This window comes from Hypanus sabinus, chromosome 6 (genome assembly GCF_030144855.1).
Source record: "Hypanus sabinus isolate sHypSab1 chromosome 6, sHypSab1.hap1, whole genome shotgun sequence".
Classification (NCBI taxonomy): Eukaryota; Metazoa; Chordata; class Chondrichthyes; order Myliobatiformes; family Dasyatidae; genus Hypanus; species Hypanus sabinus.
Genome location: NC_082711.1, coordinates 180,254,456 through 180,270,775, shown reverse-complemented (window position 1 = coordinate 180,270,775; position 16,320 = coordinate 180,254,456). Strand labels below are relative to the sequence as shown.

Here is a 16,320-nt window from a genome sequence, read left to right as displayed (position 1 = left end):
GGGAGGGTAACAGGAATAATGGAAGAGAGTAACGGGGTAATGGTAGAGAGTAACAGGAGTAATGGTAGAGTGTAACGGGAGTAACAGTAGAGTAATAGGGGTAATGGGAGTGTAACAGGAATAATGGAAGAGAGTAACAGGGTAATGGTAGAGAGTAACAAGAGTAATGGTAGAGTGTAATGGGAGTAACAGTAGAGTGTAACGGGAGTAACAGTAGAGAGTAACGGGAGCAATGGTAGAGAGTTACAGTAGGGAGTAACAGGAGCCCACAGAATTGGGACATAATGAAACCAGTAAAGACTGACCCAAAATATTGCCATGGAGAAGATGAAGCTTGAGAGCAAGCCTGCAAATAATGTAAATATTCCTACAGTTGACATCAGTTCCTCTGGTAAACACTGGTCCCAATGAGTGAGATAATCATTGAAACAGGTAATAAAGAAATAGGTCATAGAGTCATGGATACTACAGCACAGAAACAGGCCTTTCAGCCCATCTAGTATATATTGAATTGTTATTCTGCCTAGTCCCATCGACCTGCACCCAGACCAGATTTCTCTTAAATGTTGAAATCGAACCTTATCCACCACATGAACTCATGGCTCATTCCACTCTCACCACCCTCTGAGTGAAGAAATTCCTCCTCATGTTCCCATTAATATTTCACCTTTCACCTCTTGTTTTAGTTTTACACAACCTCAGTGGGAAAGCCTGCTTGCATTTACCCTATCTGTACCCCTCATTATTTTGAATACCTCTATCAAATTTCCCCTTATTCTCCTGTGGGGAATAAAGACCTTACCTATTCAATCTTTCCATATAATTCAGGTCATTGTGTCCCAGCTACATCCTTGTAAATTTTCTCCGTATTCTTTCAATCTTATTGACATATTTTCTGTTGGTAAGTGACCAGAACTGGACACAATACTCCAAATTCAGCCTCACCAACATCTTGCGCAATACTTTAATCCCACCTCTTCCATGCCATCTCTAATGGCTCTCTACACCAAACCTATTTGCCCACAACAGACCATATCCCTTACATCTCTCCTATCCTTGTCCTTACAATAATCATTATTGGATCTGACTTCATCACCTCCTCTGGTACCTTCTTTTATACTAACACTACCTTCTGCATGCAAAACTCACCCTTCAAATCTCCTTAAAATCCCTAGCAACATACACAAAAAGCTGGAGGAACTCAGCAGGTCAGGCAGCATCTATGGAAGGAATAATAGCCTTCCTCACCACAGACTCAACCCGCAAATTAATCTTTAGCAAATCTGCACAAGGACTCCCAAATCCCTTTGCGCCTCAGTTTTTTTTGTATTTTCTCTCAAATAAAAAAGACAACCCTTTAATTTCTTCTACCAAAGTTCATGACCATATTCTTCCCAACACTGTTCTTCCTAATCTAACCCATCCTCCACCCATCTTTATTCTGTCTGCAAACTTTGTAACACACACATCAATTCCATCATCCAAATCATTGACATATAATGCAAAAGGAATTGGTCCCAACACAGACCCCTACGGAACACCACTAGTCACTAGCAGCCAACTAGAAAAGGCTCCCTTTATCCCCACTCTGTTTCCTGCCAATCAGCTACTGCTTTATGCAAACTAGACTCTTTCCTGTCATACCATGGGCTCATAGCTTGCCAAGCAGCCTCGTGTGTGATATCCCAGTACACAACATCAACTGATTCTCCTTTGTCTATCCTTCTTGTCATTTCTTCAAAGAATTCCAACAGATTTGTCAGACAAGATTTTCTTTGGAGGAAACCATACTGACTATTGACTATTTTATCATGTGCCTCCAAGTATCCCGAAAATACATCCTTAACAATTGACTCCAACATCTTCCCAACCACTGAGGTCAAACTAAATGGCCTATTATTTCCTTTCTTCTACCTCGCTCCATTCTTGAAGAGTGGAATGACATCTATAATCTTCCAGTCTTCTAGAACTATTCCAGAATCTACTGACTCTTAAAAGACCATTACTAATGCCTCCAAGATCTCTTCAGCCACCTCTTTCAGAACCCTGGGGTGTACACCATCTGGTCCGGGTGAATTATCTACCTTCAGACCTTTCAGTGTCCCAAGAACCTTCTCTCTAGTTATGGTAACTCAACACACTTCATGATCCCCAACACCTAAAACTTCCACCAAACAGCTGGTGTCTTCCACAATGAAGAATAATGTAAAATAATTATTCAGTTTATCTGCCATTTCATTGTCCCCCATTACTACTTCTCCAGCATTGTTTTCCAGCAGTCCATGTTAATCAATGTTTGCTATGTTAATCTGTTTCTCCAGAATCGCTGATTCTCCAGTGGGCTCAACCACGAGCTGCTCTAAAAAGCCGTTTGAATTGACTTTATTTCTTACATCCTTCACCTAGGTGAGGAGTAAAAATCTTTACGTTACGTCTCTGTCTAAATGTGCAATGTGCAATCATAGTAATTTATAATAAATAGAACAATCAATGTAATATAGAATACACTCAAATCAGCATGTTCATCAGTCTGATGGCCTGGTGGAAGAAGCTGTCCTGGAGCCTGTTAGTCCTGGTTTTTATGCTGTGGTACCGCTTCCCAGATGGTAGCAGCTGGAATAGATTGTGGTTGGGGTGACTTGGGTCCCCCGTGATCCTACGGGCCCTTTTTACACACCTGTCCTTGTAAATGTCCTGAATCATGGGAAGTTCACACTACAGATGCGCTGGGTTGTCCACACCACTCTCTGCAGAGCCCTGCGATTGAGGGAGGTGCAGTTCCCATACCAGCCAGTGATGCAACCAGTCAGGATGCTCTTAATTGTGCCCCTGTAGAAAGTTCTTAAGATTTGGGGGCCCATACCAAACTTCAACTGTCTGAGGTGAAAGAGGCGTCGTTGTGCCTTTTTCACCACACAGCTGGTGTGTACAGACCACGTGAGGTCCTCGGTGATGTGGGTGCCGGGGAACTCTCAACCCCAGATCTGTTGATTCCATTCCTCCTGTAGTCCAGAACCAGCTCCTTTGTTTATGCGACATTGAGGGAGAGGTTGTTTTCTTGACACCAAGAGAGATGACTTCTTTGCTGTAGGCCACCTCGTTATTGTTTGAGATAAGGCCAATCAATGTACTGTCATCAACAGATTTAATTAGCAGATTGGAGCTGTGGGTGGCGACACAGTCATGGCTGTACAGGGAGTAGAGGAGGGGACTCAGTACACAGTCCTGAGGAGCTCCTGTATTGAGAGTCAGAGGGTTGGAAGTGAGGGAGCCCACTCTTACCACCTACTGGCGATCTGACAGGAAGTCCAGGATCCAGCTGCACAAGGCAGGGTCAAAGCCGAGGTCTCTGAGCTTCCTGTCGAGCCTGGATAGAACTATGGTGTTGAATGCTGAACTGTAGCCCAAGAACAGCATTCTCACATAAGCATCCTTCTCCAGATGTGTAAGGATGGTGGGTAGAGCTGTAGTTATTGAGTCATCTGTCGATCGGTTGTGTCGGAAGGTGAATTGCAGGGGGTCCACTGTGGGTGGTAGCAAGCTGCAGATATAATCCTTGACCAGCCTCTCAAAGCATTTGCTTATTATTGAGGTGAGTGTGACAGGACGCCAGTCATTCAGGCATGTTACCTTAGTCTTTTTTGGTACAGGGACAATGGTGGATAATTTGAAGCAGGAGGGCACTCTACATTGGGAGAGGGAGAGATTAAAAATGTCTGTAAACACACTTGTCAGTTGTGCTATGCACATCCTAAGTACTCGCCCTGGGATGCCGTCTGGCCCCGCACTCTAGATTCACTCACCTGGAATCCAGCACCAACCTGATTTTCCCCATTTACCTGCATATTGAAATCGCCCACAACTATCGTAACATAACCCTTTGGCATGCATCTTCTGTCTGCCATTGTAATTTGCAGACCACATCCTGACTACTGTTTGGGGGTCTGTACACAACTCCCATCAGGGTCTTTTTACCCCTTGCAGTTCCTTAGTTCTATCCACAATGTCTCAACACCTTCCAGCCCTGTCACCTCTTTCTAATAATTTGATTTCATTTTTTACAAAAGAGCCACCCCACCTCCTCTGCCTTCCTGCCAGTCCTTTCGATACCACGTGTATCCTTGGACATTAAGCTCCCAGCTGAGATCTTCTTTCAGCCACAATTCAGTGATGCCTACAAACGATGGAGTTCCTGGTAAGGCTCTGAAAACCTGTGCCAACCAACTGGTGGAAGTATTCAAGGACATTTTCAACCTCTCACTGCCTAGGGCAAAGTTCTCACTTGCTTCAAAACAGCAACAATATACCAGTGCCTAAGAACAGTAATGTGGGCTGCTTTAATGACTATCACCCGGTAGCACTCCCATCTACAGTGATGAAATGCTTTGAGAGGTTGGTCATGACCAGACTGAACTCCTGCCTCAGCAAGGACCTGGACCCATTGCAATTTGCCTATCACCACAATAGGTCAATGGCAGACGCTAGCTTAATTGCTCTCCATATGGCCTTAGACCACCTGGACAATGCAAACACCTATGTCAGGATGCTGGTCATCGACTATAGCTCAGCATTTAATACCATCATTCCCACAATTCTGATTGAGAAGTTGCAGAACCTGGGCCTCTGTACCTCCCTCTGCAATTGAATTTTCAACTTCCTAACTGGAAGACCACTATCTGTGCAGATTGGTGATAACATATCCTCCTTGCTGACAGTCAACACTGGCGCACCTCAGGGGTGTGTGCTTAGCCTACTGCTCTACTCTCTATATACACATGAATGTGTGGCTAGGCATAGCTCAAATATCATCTATAAATTTGCTGACGATACAACCATTGTTGGTAGAATCTCAGATGGAGACGAGAGTGCAGGAGCGAGATATGTCAACTAGTGCAGCAACAGCCTTGCACTCTGCGTCAGTAAGACAGAAGAGCTGATAGTGGACTTCAGGGTAAAACGGAGGAACACACACCAATCCTCATAGAGGGATCAGAAGTGGAGAGATTGAGCAGCTTCAAGTTCCTGGGTGACAAGATCTCTTAGGTCCTAACCTGGTCCCAATGTATCAATGCAGTTATAAAGAAGGCAAGACAGTGACTATATTTCATTAGAAGTTTGAAGAGATTTTGTATGTAAATAAATTCACTCAAAAACTTCTATAGATGTTCCGTGGAGAGCATTCTGACAGGCTGCATCACTGTCTGGTATGGAGGGGCTACTGCACAGGGCCAAAAGAAGCTGCAGAGGGTCGTAAATTTAGTCAGCTCCATCCTGGGTACTCAGCCTACAAAGTACCCAAGACATCTTCAAGGAACGGTGTCTCAGAAAGGCAGCATCCATTATTAAGGACCTCCAGCACTCAGGGCATGCCCTTTTCTCAGTGTTACCATCAGGTAGGAGGTACAGAAGCCTGAAGGCACACACTCAGCGATTCAGGAACAGCTTCTTCCTCTCTGCCATCTGATTCCTAAATGGACATTGAATCCTTAGACATTACTTCACTTTTTAAATATATATTATTTCTGTTTTTATTGCATGGTTTTTAATCTATTCAATATGCGTATACTGTAAATGATTTACTTATTTATTTATTACTATTTTTTTTTTCTTCTTCTACATTATGTACATATAGCATTGAACTGCTGCTGCTAAGTGAACAAATTTCACGACGCATGCTGGTGATGATAAACCTGCTTCTGCTCATATCTGCCAGTCTGTAACTGTGCTACCAGTTCATCTACCTTATTCCCTATGCTGTGCGCATTCAAATATAACACCTTCAGTCCTGTGTTCACCGTTCAATTTTGTCTGCCTTTTATGTTGCAGCTCATCCTGTTGCTTGTAATTTTGCTCTATCAACAGCCCATCCTCACTACACATTGCCTCTGTTTGTAAACCAGCTGCCTCATGTTCAGCACAATCATCTGCCTTTCCTATGATACTCCTTGTATTGAAATATCTGCAGCTCAGGACACTGGACACACCAGGTTCAACCTTTTGATTCCTGACTTTGTCTGAGTCCTTACCAACATCTGCCTCCACAACCTCTCCACTGACTGTTCTGACACTCTGGTTCCCATCTCCCTGCAACTCTAGTTCAAACCCCATCCTGCAGAATTAACAAACCTTCCTGCTAGGATATTACTCCCCTCCAGTTCAGGTGCAAACCGTCCCTTCTGTACACGTCTCACCTTTCCTGGTAGGGAGCCCAGTGATCCAAAAATCTTATGCCCTCCCTCCCACAGCAACCTCTTAGCCACATATTATACTGTATAATCTTCCTATGTCTGACCTCACTAGCATTTGGCATGGGTAGCAATCCTGAGATCACAACCCTGGTGATCCTGCCCTTTAACTTTTCACCTAACTCCCTGAACTTCTGCTGCAGAACCTTGTCACTCATCCTACCCACTTCAGTGGGACCTACATGGACCATGACTCTGACTGCTCACCCTCCCACTCAAGATACCCTGGACACTGGTATCTGGGAGGCAACATACCATGGGAATCTCATTCTCGCCCACTGAACTTCCTGTCCATTCCCATAACTAACAAATCCCCTATCACCACAGTGTGCCTCTTCGCCCCCTTCCCTTCTGAGTCACAGAGGCAGACTCAGTGTCAGAGACCCGACCACTGTGATTTTCCTCTGGTAGGTCACCCCCCTGAAGTGATATACCCGTTGTTGAGGTGGATGGCCACTGGGGTACTCTGCATTGGTTCTTTAACCCCTTTCCCCTTCCTGACTGTCACCCAGTTTCCTGTGTCCTACACCTTGGATGTAACTACCTCTCAATATGACCTATCTCTCACCCCCTCAGCCTCCCAAATGATCCAGCTCCAGCTCCTTAACGCGGATTGTTAAAGCTGTAGCTGGATACACTGCTCACAGCTGTAGTGGTCAGAGACACTGGAAATCTCCCTGACTTCCTGCATTGCACTGTCCTGCCTGGCACCTCTCCTGTCCTCGCTGAGCAGGTGTAATGAAGGGAAGGAGAACGACTTCACCTGAGATTTTCTTTGCTTTGTTTTCTCTGACTGTAGTGGTCAGAGACACTGGAAATCTCCCTGACTTCCCGCATTGCACTGTCCTGCCTGGCACCTCTCCTGTCCTCGCCGAGCAGGTGTAATGAAGGGAAGGAGAACGACTTCACCTGAGAGTTTCTTTGCTTTGTTTTCTCTGACTGAAGCCTCGAAGAGCTAAAGCCTCAAGATCACCACTCAGACTCTGCCCGCCCAGACGATGGCCACTGCGTTTGCCCCTGCCCTCCTTTAATCTGCTCTTGCTAATCAATCCCAGACCACCCAGGCCAGTGGTCAACACTCTTTTTCACTGTAGTGACCCACTGCTGGCTTTTCTACGTGGGCATTGAATTTGAGTGAAGTCCCCTCCTCTCAAACCTCCGATATTCAGATTGGTCGCCGGTCAGAGCTCTCTTTCTCTCTTTTTCAGTTAACATGAGGGGAAGGTTTTTCACTCAGAGAGTGGAACGAGCTGCCAATGGAAGTGGTGGATGCGGGTTTGATTTCAACCTTTAAGAGAAACTTGGATCGATACATGGGTGGGGGGTGTACGGAAGGCAAGTAAATGGGACTAAACATGAACTAGACAGGCAGAAGGGCCTGTTTCTGTGCTGTAGTGTTCTATGACGGTATGCGTTTCCCTAAGGTGGACAAAGGGGAAGTGGTAGGTGTCGTGTATTTGGATTTCCAGAAGGCATAGGACAAGGTTCTGTACAAGGAAAAAGGAGATGGGGTTGTTAATAAATTGGAGTAGACAGTGGTCAGATTCTTCTCAGTGTTGTGTTCATGGGGACGGAATCACCATCTGTCCGTGCATAGCCAGTGTCACCTGGGTAAGAGGGACATCGACCGAGTGAGCTCACACCCTCCTCCTACCTGGTGAGCAAGGGACTCGTTGATCTTGTTCACCAGCCAAGAGAAGGTCCGTCCGTAGACCGCCTTTGCCAGAGCATCTCGTGCGTAGGCTGCCTGCTCGACGTTCAGCGGGCTGATCAGCTGTGAAGGGAGAGGGAGACAGTGAGCATTCCCCAGTAACCACCAGCCCTGTGCTGCCCTGCTACAGCTCATATCCTGCCTGGGGTAGGAGGCTCTGCCTCGACTCACGGGCTGTTTCCTGAGGATGTGCTGGCTGGTAATACACGGATGCATTTCATTGAATGTTTCCATGTACGTGGAACAAACAAATGAATCTGAATCTGACTGCACTCTGAGTGAATGTCCTGAATGGCCAGGACAAGCCTCCACCCCCACTCAAGTCCCACCCAATCACATCTTTAACCACCCATCTGGTGTGGGCCTGGGCCCACAACACAGTTACCTCACTGCCACTCAGTCCAGGGGCTGAGGCCTGGATCCTCTTGTATCACCCAGGCATGGACTCCTGGCTCACACACTCTCACCTGGCTCTCACACACTCTCTCGCTCTCTCACACAGAAACCTGGCTCTCACACACTCTCTCTCTCTCTCACACAGACACAAGACGCCTGGCTCTCACACACTCTCTCTCTCACACACAGACACCTGGCTCTCACACACTCTCTCGCTCTCTCACACAGAAACCTGGCTCTCACACACACTCTCTCTCACACACACACACACACACACACACAACTGGCTCTCACACACTCTCTCTCTCTCACACACACACACACACAACTGGCTCTCACACACTCTCTCGCTCTCTCACACAGAAACCTGGCTCTCACACACACTCTCTCTCACACACACACACAACTGGCTCTCACACACTCTCTCTCTCTCACACACACACACACACAACTGGCTCTCACACACTCTCTCACACACACACACACACACACAACTGGCTCTCACACACTCTCTCTCTCTCTCACACACACACACACACACAACTGGCTCTCACACTCTCTCTCTCACTCACACACACACACACACAACTGGCTCTCACACTCTCTCTCTCTCTCTCACACACACACACACACACAACTGGCTCTCACACTCTCTCTCTCTCACACACACACACACACACACAACTGGCTCTCACACTCTCTCTCTCACTCACACACACACACACACAACTGGCTCTCACACACTCTCTCTCTCTCTCTCACACACACACACATCTCTCTCTCACACACACACACACACACACACACAGATACCTGGCTCACACACACACACCTGGCACAGGAAATTACACTGCAATCCAACATCTGGCTACACACTGGCACATCTCACCTCCTCTCCCTTGGCAGTGATCTTCTTGTGGATCAGGGCCTCCCGCAGGGTTGACCCAGGAACACCCAGCAACTGTAAGGCAGAAGAAAACTTCAGACTGATTAACTCATGCTGATTTGAGTCTATTTCTACGTTACATTGACTGTTCTATTTATTATAAATTACTGTGACCGCACATTGCACATTTAGACAGAGACGCGATGTAAAGATTTTTACTCCTCGTGTAGGTGAAGGATGTAAGAAATAAAGTCAGTTCAATTCATTGTAAGGTGTAGGGTTGCTGTGAGGGGGGGACAGGCAGGAGGGTGGGGGCAGGCTAGGCATGAGCAGCACAAAGTTTAGGAGAATGAGGGGGGATCTTATTGAAACCTTTTGAATATCAAAAGGACTCAATACGAGAGGATGTGGAGGGGGAGTCTAGGACCAGAGGACACAGCCTCAGAATATAAGGATGTCCCTTTAGAACAGAGATCGGGAGGAATTTCTTCAGCCAGAGGATGGTGAATCTGTGAGACTCGTTGCTACAGATAACAGCGGTGGCCAAATCATTGGGTACATTTAAAGCGCAGGTTGATAGCTTCATGATTAGTCAAGGCATCAAAGGTTACGGGGAGAAGGCAGGAGAATGGGGGTTGAGAGGGACAATAAATCAGTCATGATCAAAAGGTGGAGCTGACTCGATAAGCCAAATGGCCTAATTCTGTTCCTATATCTTATGGTTTTATGGCCGGCCAGATGGGGTGGCGTTAAGTGACCTCTCGGACAGAATGGTATGGTGAGTAGTGCTGCTGCCTCTCAGGTCCAGGGACACCGGTTCGATCCTGATCTTTGGCGCTGTCCGTGTGAAGTCTGCACACTCTCCCAGCTGACAACACGAGGTTCCCCTGTTCCCTCCCAAATCCCAACAACATGCAGGTTAGTGGATTAATCAGCCGTTGTAAAACTGCCCGCGGAGTTGGGGTGATGGGTAGAGTCTCGGGGGGGGGGGGTAGTTAATGGGAATGTGGGGAGAATAAAAAATGGCATTAATGTAAATGGGTCCGCACTGATTTAGAGGGCTGAAGAGCCTGTTTCTAAGCCGCACTTCCTCATGAGTGGGAGCATCGGGAGAGGACTGAGGCTTTGGAGGACGGAGTAGGGGAGAGGGTGGCATAACATGATAGGTTCAAAGCAGGGAGATGGGGGGGTGGGTAGCAGGCCCCATGGCAGGGAAGCTTTACCAGATCAGCCAACACTCAGACACCAAACCTCCTCGATGGGACTGGACTGAGACAGCATCTGGGGAGGGGAAGAGAGTGGGGAAAAACATGGCGGTGTGGCGACCCATTTCCTGGCACATCCGAACCGGCTCACAATTAGATAGCCTACGGGGGTTTGCGAGCACAGAGCTTTGGAGCCTCTGTGCCATGGGGGGCAGGTTGAGGGAGGCTTAAAAGTGAGGCTGAGGATTTCAAATAAAGTTTTTTCCTTCGACTGCAGTTCCCGACTCCGTGTCGTAATTTTAGCGCTGCGTGTAGCACACCGCTACAATTGGTGACCCCGACGGTCCAAACGATTTTTGGACCAGAAATGACCGACGCCGCCTCTGTTCATGCGGTTTCGTTGAAACTGCCGGGTTTCTGGACACAGCGACCGAACCTATGGTTCCAGCAAGCCGAAGCCCAATTCCACGTTCGCCAGATCACCTCAGAAGACACCCGCTACTACTACGTGGTGAGCTCCCTCGACCAGGACACAGCGGCCCAGGTCACGGAGTTCGTACAGTCGCCCCCGGCAGACGGCAAGTACACGGAACTCAAAGCCCTGCTCCTCAGGACTTTCGGACTCTCACGGCGCGAGCGGGCTGCCCGTTTACTGCACCTGGATGGCTTGGGCGACAGACCTCCATCAGCTTTAATGAATGAGATGTTGTCTCTAGCCGACGGACACACATCCTGCCTCATGTTTGAGCAGGCATTCCTGGAGCAGCTGCCCGAGGACATACGCCTGCTGCTGTCCGACGCGGATTTCAGTGACCCCCCGGAAGGTGGCAGCCCGGGCGGACTTGCTGTGGAACGCCAAAAAGGTGAGCGGGGCGTTCATCGCACAGATCTCCCAGCCACGCTCTCCGCAGCAAACCAGACCAGGCCCGGCCGCAGAGCCCGCCAACCCCCGGCCCAATGAACACTGGTGCTTCTACCACCAGCGGTGGGGTGCAGAAGCCCGCCGTTGTCGCCCGCCCTGCAAGTTCCCGGGAAACGCCAGGGCCAGCCGCCGCTGATGGCTACGTCGGCTGGCCATCGGGATAGCCTCCTGTATGTGTGGGATAGAAGGTCGGGACGCCGGTTTTTTGGTCGATACTGGGGCCGAGATCAGCGCTTTACCTCCGACGAGTTACGACACCCGCAGCAGGGCACCGGGTCCCCCCCTGAGGGCCGTGAATGGCAGCACAGTAAGGACCTACGGCACCCGTCGGCAAAGGTGCAGCGGCACACCAAAGCCCCACCTCAGCAGTTCCATCCCACCCACCGGCGTTTTGACCACATTCATGTGGATATCGTGGGCCCCCTGCCAGTGTCACGCGGAGCGCGGCACCTCCTGACTGTTGTGGACCGGTTCACAAGATGGCCAGAGGCGGTCCTGCTCACCAACACCACCTCCGAATCTTGCGCCCGAGCCCTGATCACCACCTGGATATCTCGCTTTGGTGTACCGGCCCACATTACCTCCGACAGAGGCGCCCAGTTCACCTCCAGCCTGTGGTCAGCTATGGCCAGCCTTTTGGGGACTCAGCTGCACCACACAACTGCCTACCACCCACAGTCGAACGGGCTAGTGGAGCGTTTCCACCGTCACCTGAAGTCGGCCCTCATGGCCCGCCTGCGAGGAGCCAACTGGGCGGACGAGCTTCCCTGGGTCCTACTCGGCATCCGCACAGCGCCCAAGGATGACCTGCACGCCTCTTCGGCCGAGTTGGTATACGGCGCGCCCCTGCTCGTCCCCGGGGAGTTCCTACCAGCCCCACGGGGGCAAGAGGAAGATCCCGCAGCAGTCCTGGGCAGACTACGTGAGAAGCTTGGTAACCTGGCCCCCATACCCCCATTCACAGCACGGGCGGAACCCGACCTGCGTACCCAAAGACCTGCAGAACTGTAAGTTTGTGTTTGTATGAAGAGGCGGGCATCGGCCACCGCTGCAGCGGCCATACGAGGGGCCGTTTATGGTGCTCCGGAACAACGGGTCCACGTTCGTGCTGGACATAGGGGGGAAAGAGGAGGTTTTCACGGTGGACCGCCTCAAACCGGCCCATGTGGACCTGGCACAACCGGCCGAGTTTCTGGCACAACCGGCCGAGTTTCCGACACCTCGGCGCAGAGGCCGACCTCCCAAGCAGGTTCTGCCCCAGACTGTGAACATTGGGGGGGTGTATCGCCAGTTCTGTGGGGGGGGGGGGTTATGTGGCGACCCATTTCCTGGCACATCCGAACCGGCTCACAATTAGATAGCCTACGGGGGTTTGCGAGCACAGAGCTTTGGAGCCTCTGCGCCATGGGGGGCAGGTTGAGGGAGGCTTAAAAGTGAGGCTGAGGATTTCGAATAAAGTTTTTTCCTTCGACTGCAGTTACCGACTCCGTGTCGTAATTTTAGCGCTGCGTGTAGCACACCGCTACAGCGGCACAATAGCGTAGCGACTAGTGCAACACTTTATGTCAGTCACCACCACTGTCTGATGTTCTCCCTGTGACGGTGTGGATTTCCTCCGGGTGCTCCTATTTCTACCCACATTCTAAAGAGGCACAGGTTAAGCTCAGGAAGTTGTGGGCATGCTAGGTTGGCACCAGAAGTGTGGTGGCACTTGTGGGCTGCCTCCAGCATATCCTCGGACTGTGCTGGTCGTTGGGCCTCTACAATGGTGAGACCCATCGTAAATGGGGACCACTTCGTTGAAGACCTTCACTCCACCCGCCACAAGCAGAACTTCCCGGCGGCCAAACATTTAAATTCCTATTCCCATTCTCGTTCTGACAGGCCAGTCCATGGCCTCTTCTTGTGCCAGGATGAGGCTACCCTCAGGGTGGAGGAGCAACACCTTATATTCCAGCTGGGTAGCCTCCAACCTGACGGCATGAACATTGATTTCTCCTTCCAGTGAACCCCACCCCCCAAATTCCTCTAGTCCCTACTTTGACCTTTCACCTCTTCATCTATCAGTCACTTCCCCCTGGGATCCTCCTCCTTCCCCTTCTCCTCTGCTCCACTCTCCTCTCCAGCCCTTGACCTTTCTCACCCACCTGGCTTCACCTATCACCTACTAGCCAGCCTCCTTACCCTCTTTAATTTAATTTACGCATTTTAATCTGGCGTCTTCCCCCTTCTTTTCCAGTCCTGAGGAAGGGTCTCAGCCCAAAACGTCGGCTGTTTATTCATTTCCATAGATGCTGCCTGACCCACTGAGCTCCCCCAGCGTTTTGCGTGTGTTGGTTTGGATTTCCAGCACTTGCAGACTTTGTGTTTATTATTGAATGTATTTTTTATATTTCTTATGGAAATTTATAGTCTTCTATTATTATGGATTACAATTTACTGCATTTTACTGCTACCACAAAACAACGAATTAAAGCTGATTCTGACTGCAGTTCTGTGACACTGACCCGGGAAAGCAGGCGTATCTGGTTCTCCCCGTTGACGGTCGCGTTCCCTTCGTCATCTGCCAGGCACTGCAGGTTTCCCAGGTGAAGGACACTCGCCACGACATTCAGCAGCTCCTGTCCCGGAGAGAGAAGGGGGGGGGCGGTCAGAGGAAGCACAGGACCCCACCGTTCCAACACACACTCCTCACGCCCTGGAGGTCTGGAGAACGGATGCTGAGCTCTCCACCTACACCATGACCTCCACAGCCTCAGGGGGAATGACCCTGTACGGAGCAGCCAGTAGCAGAAAGATCACCCCCACTGAGCCCTGCATCATCTGCCTTACGGCACTGAGCCCAACAAGCAGCTGGCTTCACTTAGTACGTGGAGGAGAGAACAGAGGGGAGAGTCAGGATATGGGAAGAGAGGTGGAGGAGAGAGGGGCGTAGGGAAAGGGGGGTGTTCCCAGCATTCCTACACCATACCTCCCCACTGGGAGGATAAGCAGGTCCTCTCCCAGGGAATGGAGCTCAAACCAAACGCCAACCCTTCGGTAATGACCAGGCTCGGGGGGTGGAGAAAGTGGGAGAGGTGACCCCACCTCACAACAGCCCCCAGACTCTGTCTCCCCCCTCACCTCAATGACCAGGCTCGGGGGATGGAGAAAGTGGGAGAGGTGACCCCATCTCACAACAGCCCCCAGACTCTCAGTCTCCCCCCTCACCTCAATGACCAGGCTCGGGGGGTGGAGAAAGTGGGAGAGGTGACCCCATCTCACAACAGCCCCCAGACTCTCAGTCTCCCCCCTCACCTCGATGACCAGGCTCGGGGGGTGGAGAAAGTGAGAGAGGTGACCCCACCTCACAACAGCCCCCAGACTCTCACTGTCTCCCCCCTCACCTCGATGACCAGGCTCGGGGGGTGGAGAAAGTGGGAGAGGTGACCCCACCTCACAACAGCCCCCAGACTCTCAGTCTCCCCCCTCACCTCGATGACCAGGCTCAGGGGGTGGAGAAAGTGAGAGAGGTGACCCCACCTCACAACAGCCCCCAGACTCTCACTGTCTCCCCCCTCACCTCGATGACCAGGCTCGGGGGGTGGAGAAAGTGGGAGAGGTGACCCCACCTCACAACAGCCCCCAGACTCTCAGTCTCCCCCCTCCGGTGGGTGGAGAAAGTGGGAGAGGTGACCCCACCTCACAACAGCCCTCAGACTCTCAGTCTCCCCCCTCCAGGGGGTGGAGAAAGTGGGAGAGGTGACCCCACCTCACAACAGCCCTCAGACTCTCAGTCTCCCCCCTCCAGGGGGTGGAGAAAGTGGGAGAGGTGACCCCACCTCACAACAGCCCCTAGACTCTCACTGTCTCCCCCCTCACCTCGATGTCAGTGTTGCTGAAGTTGATGACAGACAGGGCTCGGTGTACCGTCTTCCAGTCGTTCTTATCATTGATGGAGCTGACCTTGGCACAGTGACCCTGCAACAGAGACACACTTCTTCAGCTCCCAATAATCCCTCCTCCTCACCGTCCCTCTCCTTCCCCTCCCCCTCCCCTTCACCCTCCATCACACCCACCCACCCTCCTCCTTCTCTTTACCAATCTTCCTCCCTACCTCTCACCCTCCTTCATCACAGCCCCTGTGGTCTTCTCACTTAGTCACTCCCCCCCCACCACTGCCCAGACAACGTGGTGGGGGTGTACAGGCCCCACCTGCCCCTTTAGGCAGATATCCAGCCCCTCTGGGTGGAATACCCATCCTCCAACTGACCCACCTCCAAAAATTAGCAGTTGTTCATTGGGTCAGCTTCTCTCCACATCCCCAGACCGGGGGGTTCAATCAGACCTCAGGTGCTGTCTGTGTGGGGTTTGCACGATCTCCCTGTGCCTGCAGGGGTTTCCCATACGCACTTCACTTTCTATATGGAGAGGGCAGGCCAGGGGAGAGAACACAGGGGGAGTGTGATTTGCCACGTCTCTCCCTGACTGTCTGTGGTTTTTGACCACGCACAGAACAGTATAACTCACCATACAGTGGGATAATGTCTCGAAATATTCAAACACATCATTAGGTGCAGCTGAGAAAAGCCCTCAACAAGAGCACTCTGAACAAACCCAGTCCCGCACACTGTGTACAGACCAAGAGCATGTGAAACATTCCCCAGTGCAGACCCTCTTTCATTGCAACCTCCATCCCTGAAACCTTTACTGCAATGAGGGTCCTTCCCCTAACACTGGTGGAGGTGTTGCACAGGGCAGTACCATACAACAGGTTCACTGATGCCCCATCCACCTGTCCATGCTGTGGCCGGGAGGAGTCAGTGTACCACGCGTACATGGAGTGTGAGAGGTTGCAGCTCTGTTTCGATATAAAGAGGAGCTGCTACTCAGCTTTAGTTACACTTCAGCCCTGCGATCCTCATATACGGGGACCAAGCACAGAAGGGGGCAAGTTGCTCGGAGGATTAACTGGT

The 16,320-nt window shown here is 50.6% G+C and overlaps 1 protein-coding gene across 1 annotated transcript in view; it reads right to left on the bottom strand.

The window, feature by feature from the left end:
* Nucleotides 1-16,320, bottom strand: part of LOC132396180 (unconventional myosin-Ic-like) — a 112,262-nt gene that overhangs the window by 70,347 nt on the left and 25,595 nt on the right. The window contains exons 7-10 of the mRNA XM_059973732.1: nucleotides 15,227-15,325; nucleotides 13,873-13,986; nucleotides 9,242-9,313; nucleotides 7,900-8,019 (exon numbers count right to left, since the gene is read on the bottom strand). Of these exons, the coding sequence (XP_059829715.1) occupies nucleotides 7,900-8,019; nucleotides 9,242-9,313; nucleotides 13,873-13,986; nucleotides 15,227-15,325 (405 nt within the window). The remainder of the gene's footprint in view (nucleotides 1-7,899; nucleotides 8,020-9,241; nucleotides 9,314-13,872; nucleotides 13,987-15,226; nucleotides 15,326-16,320) is intronic.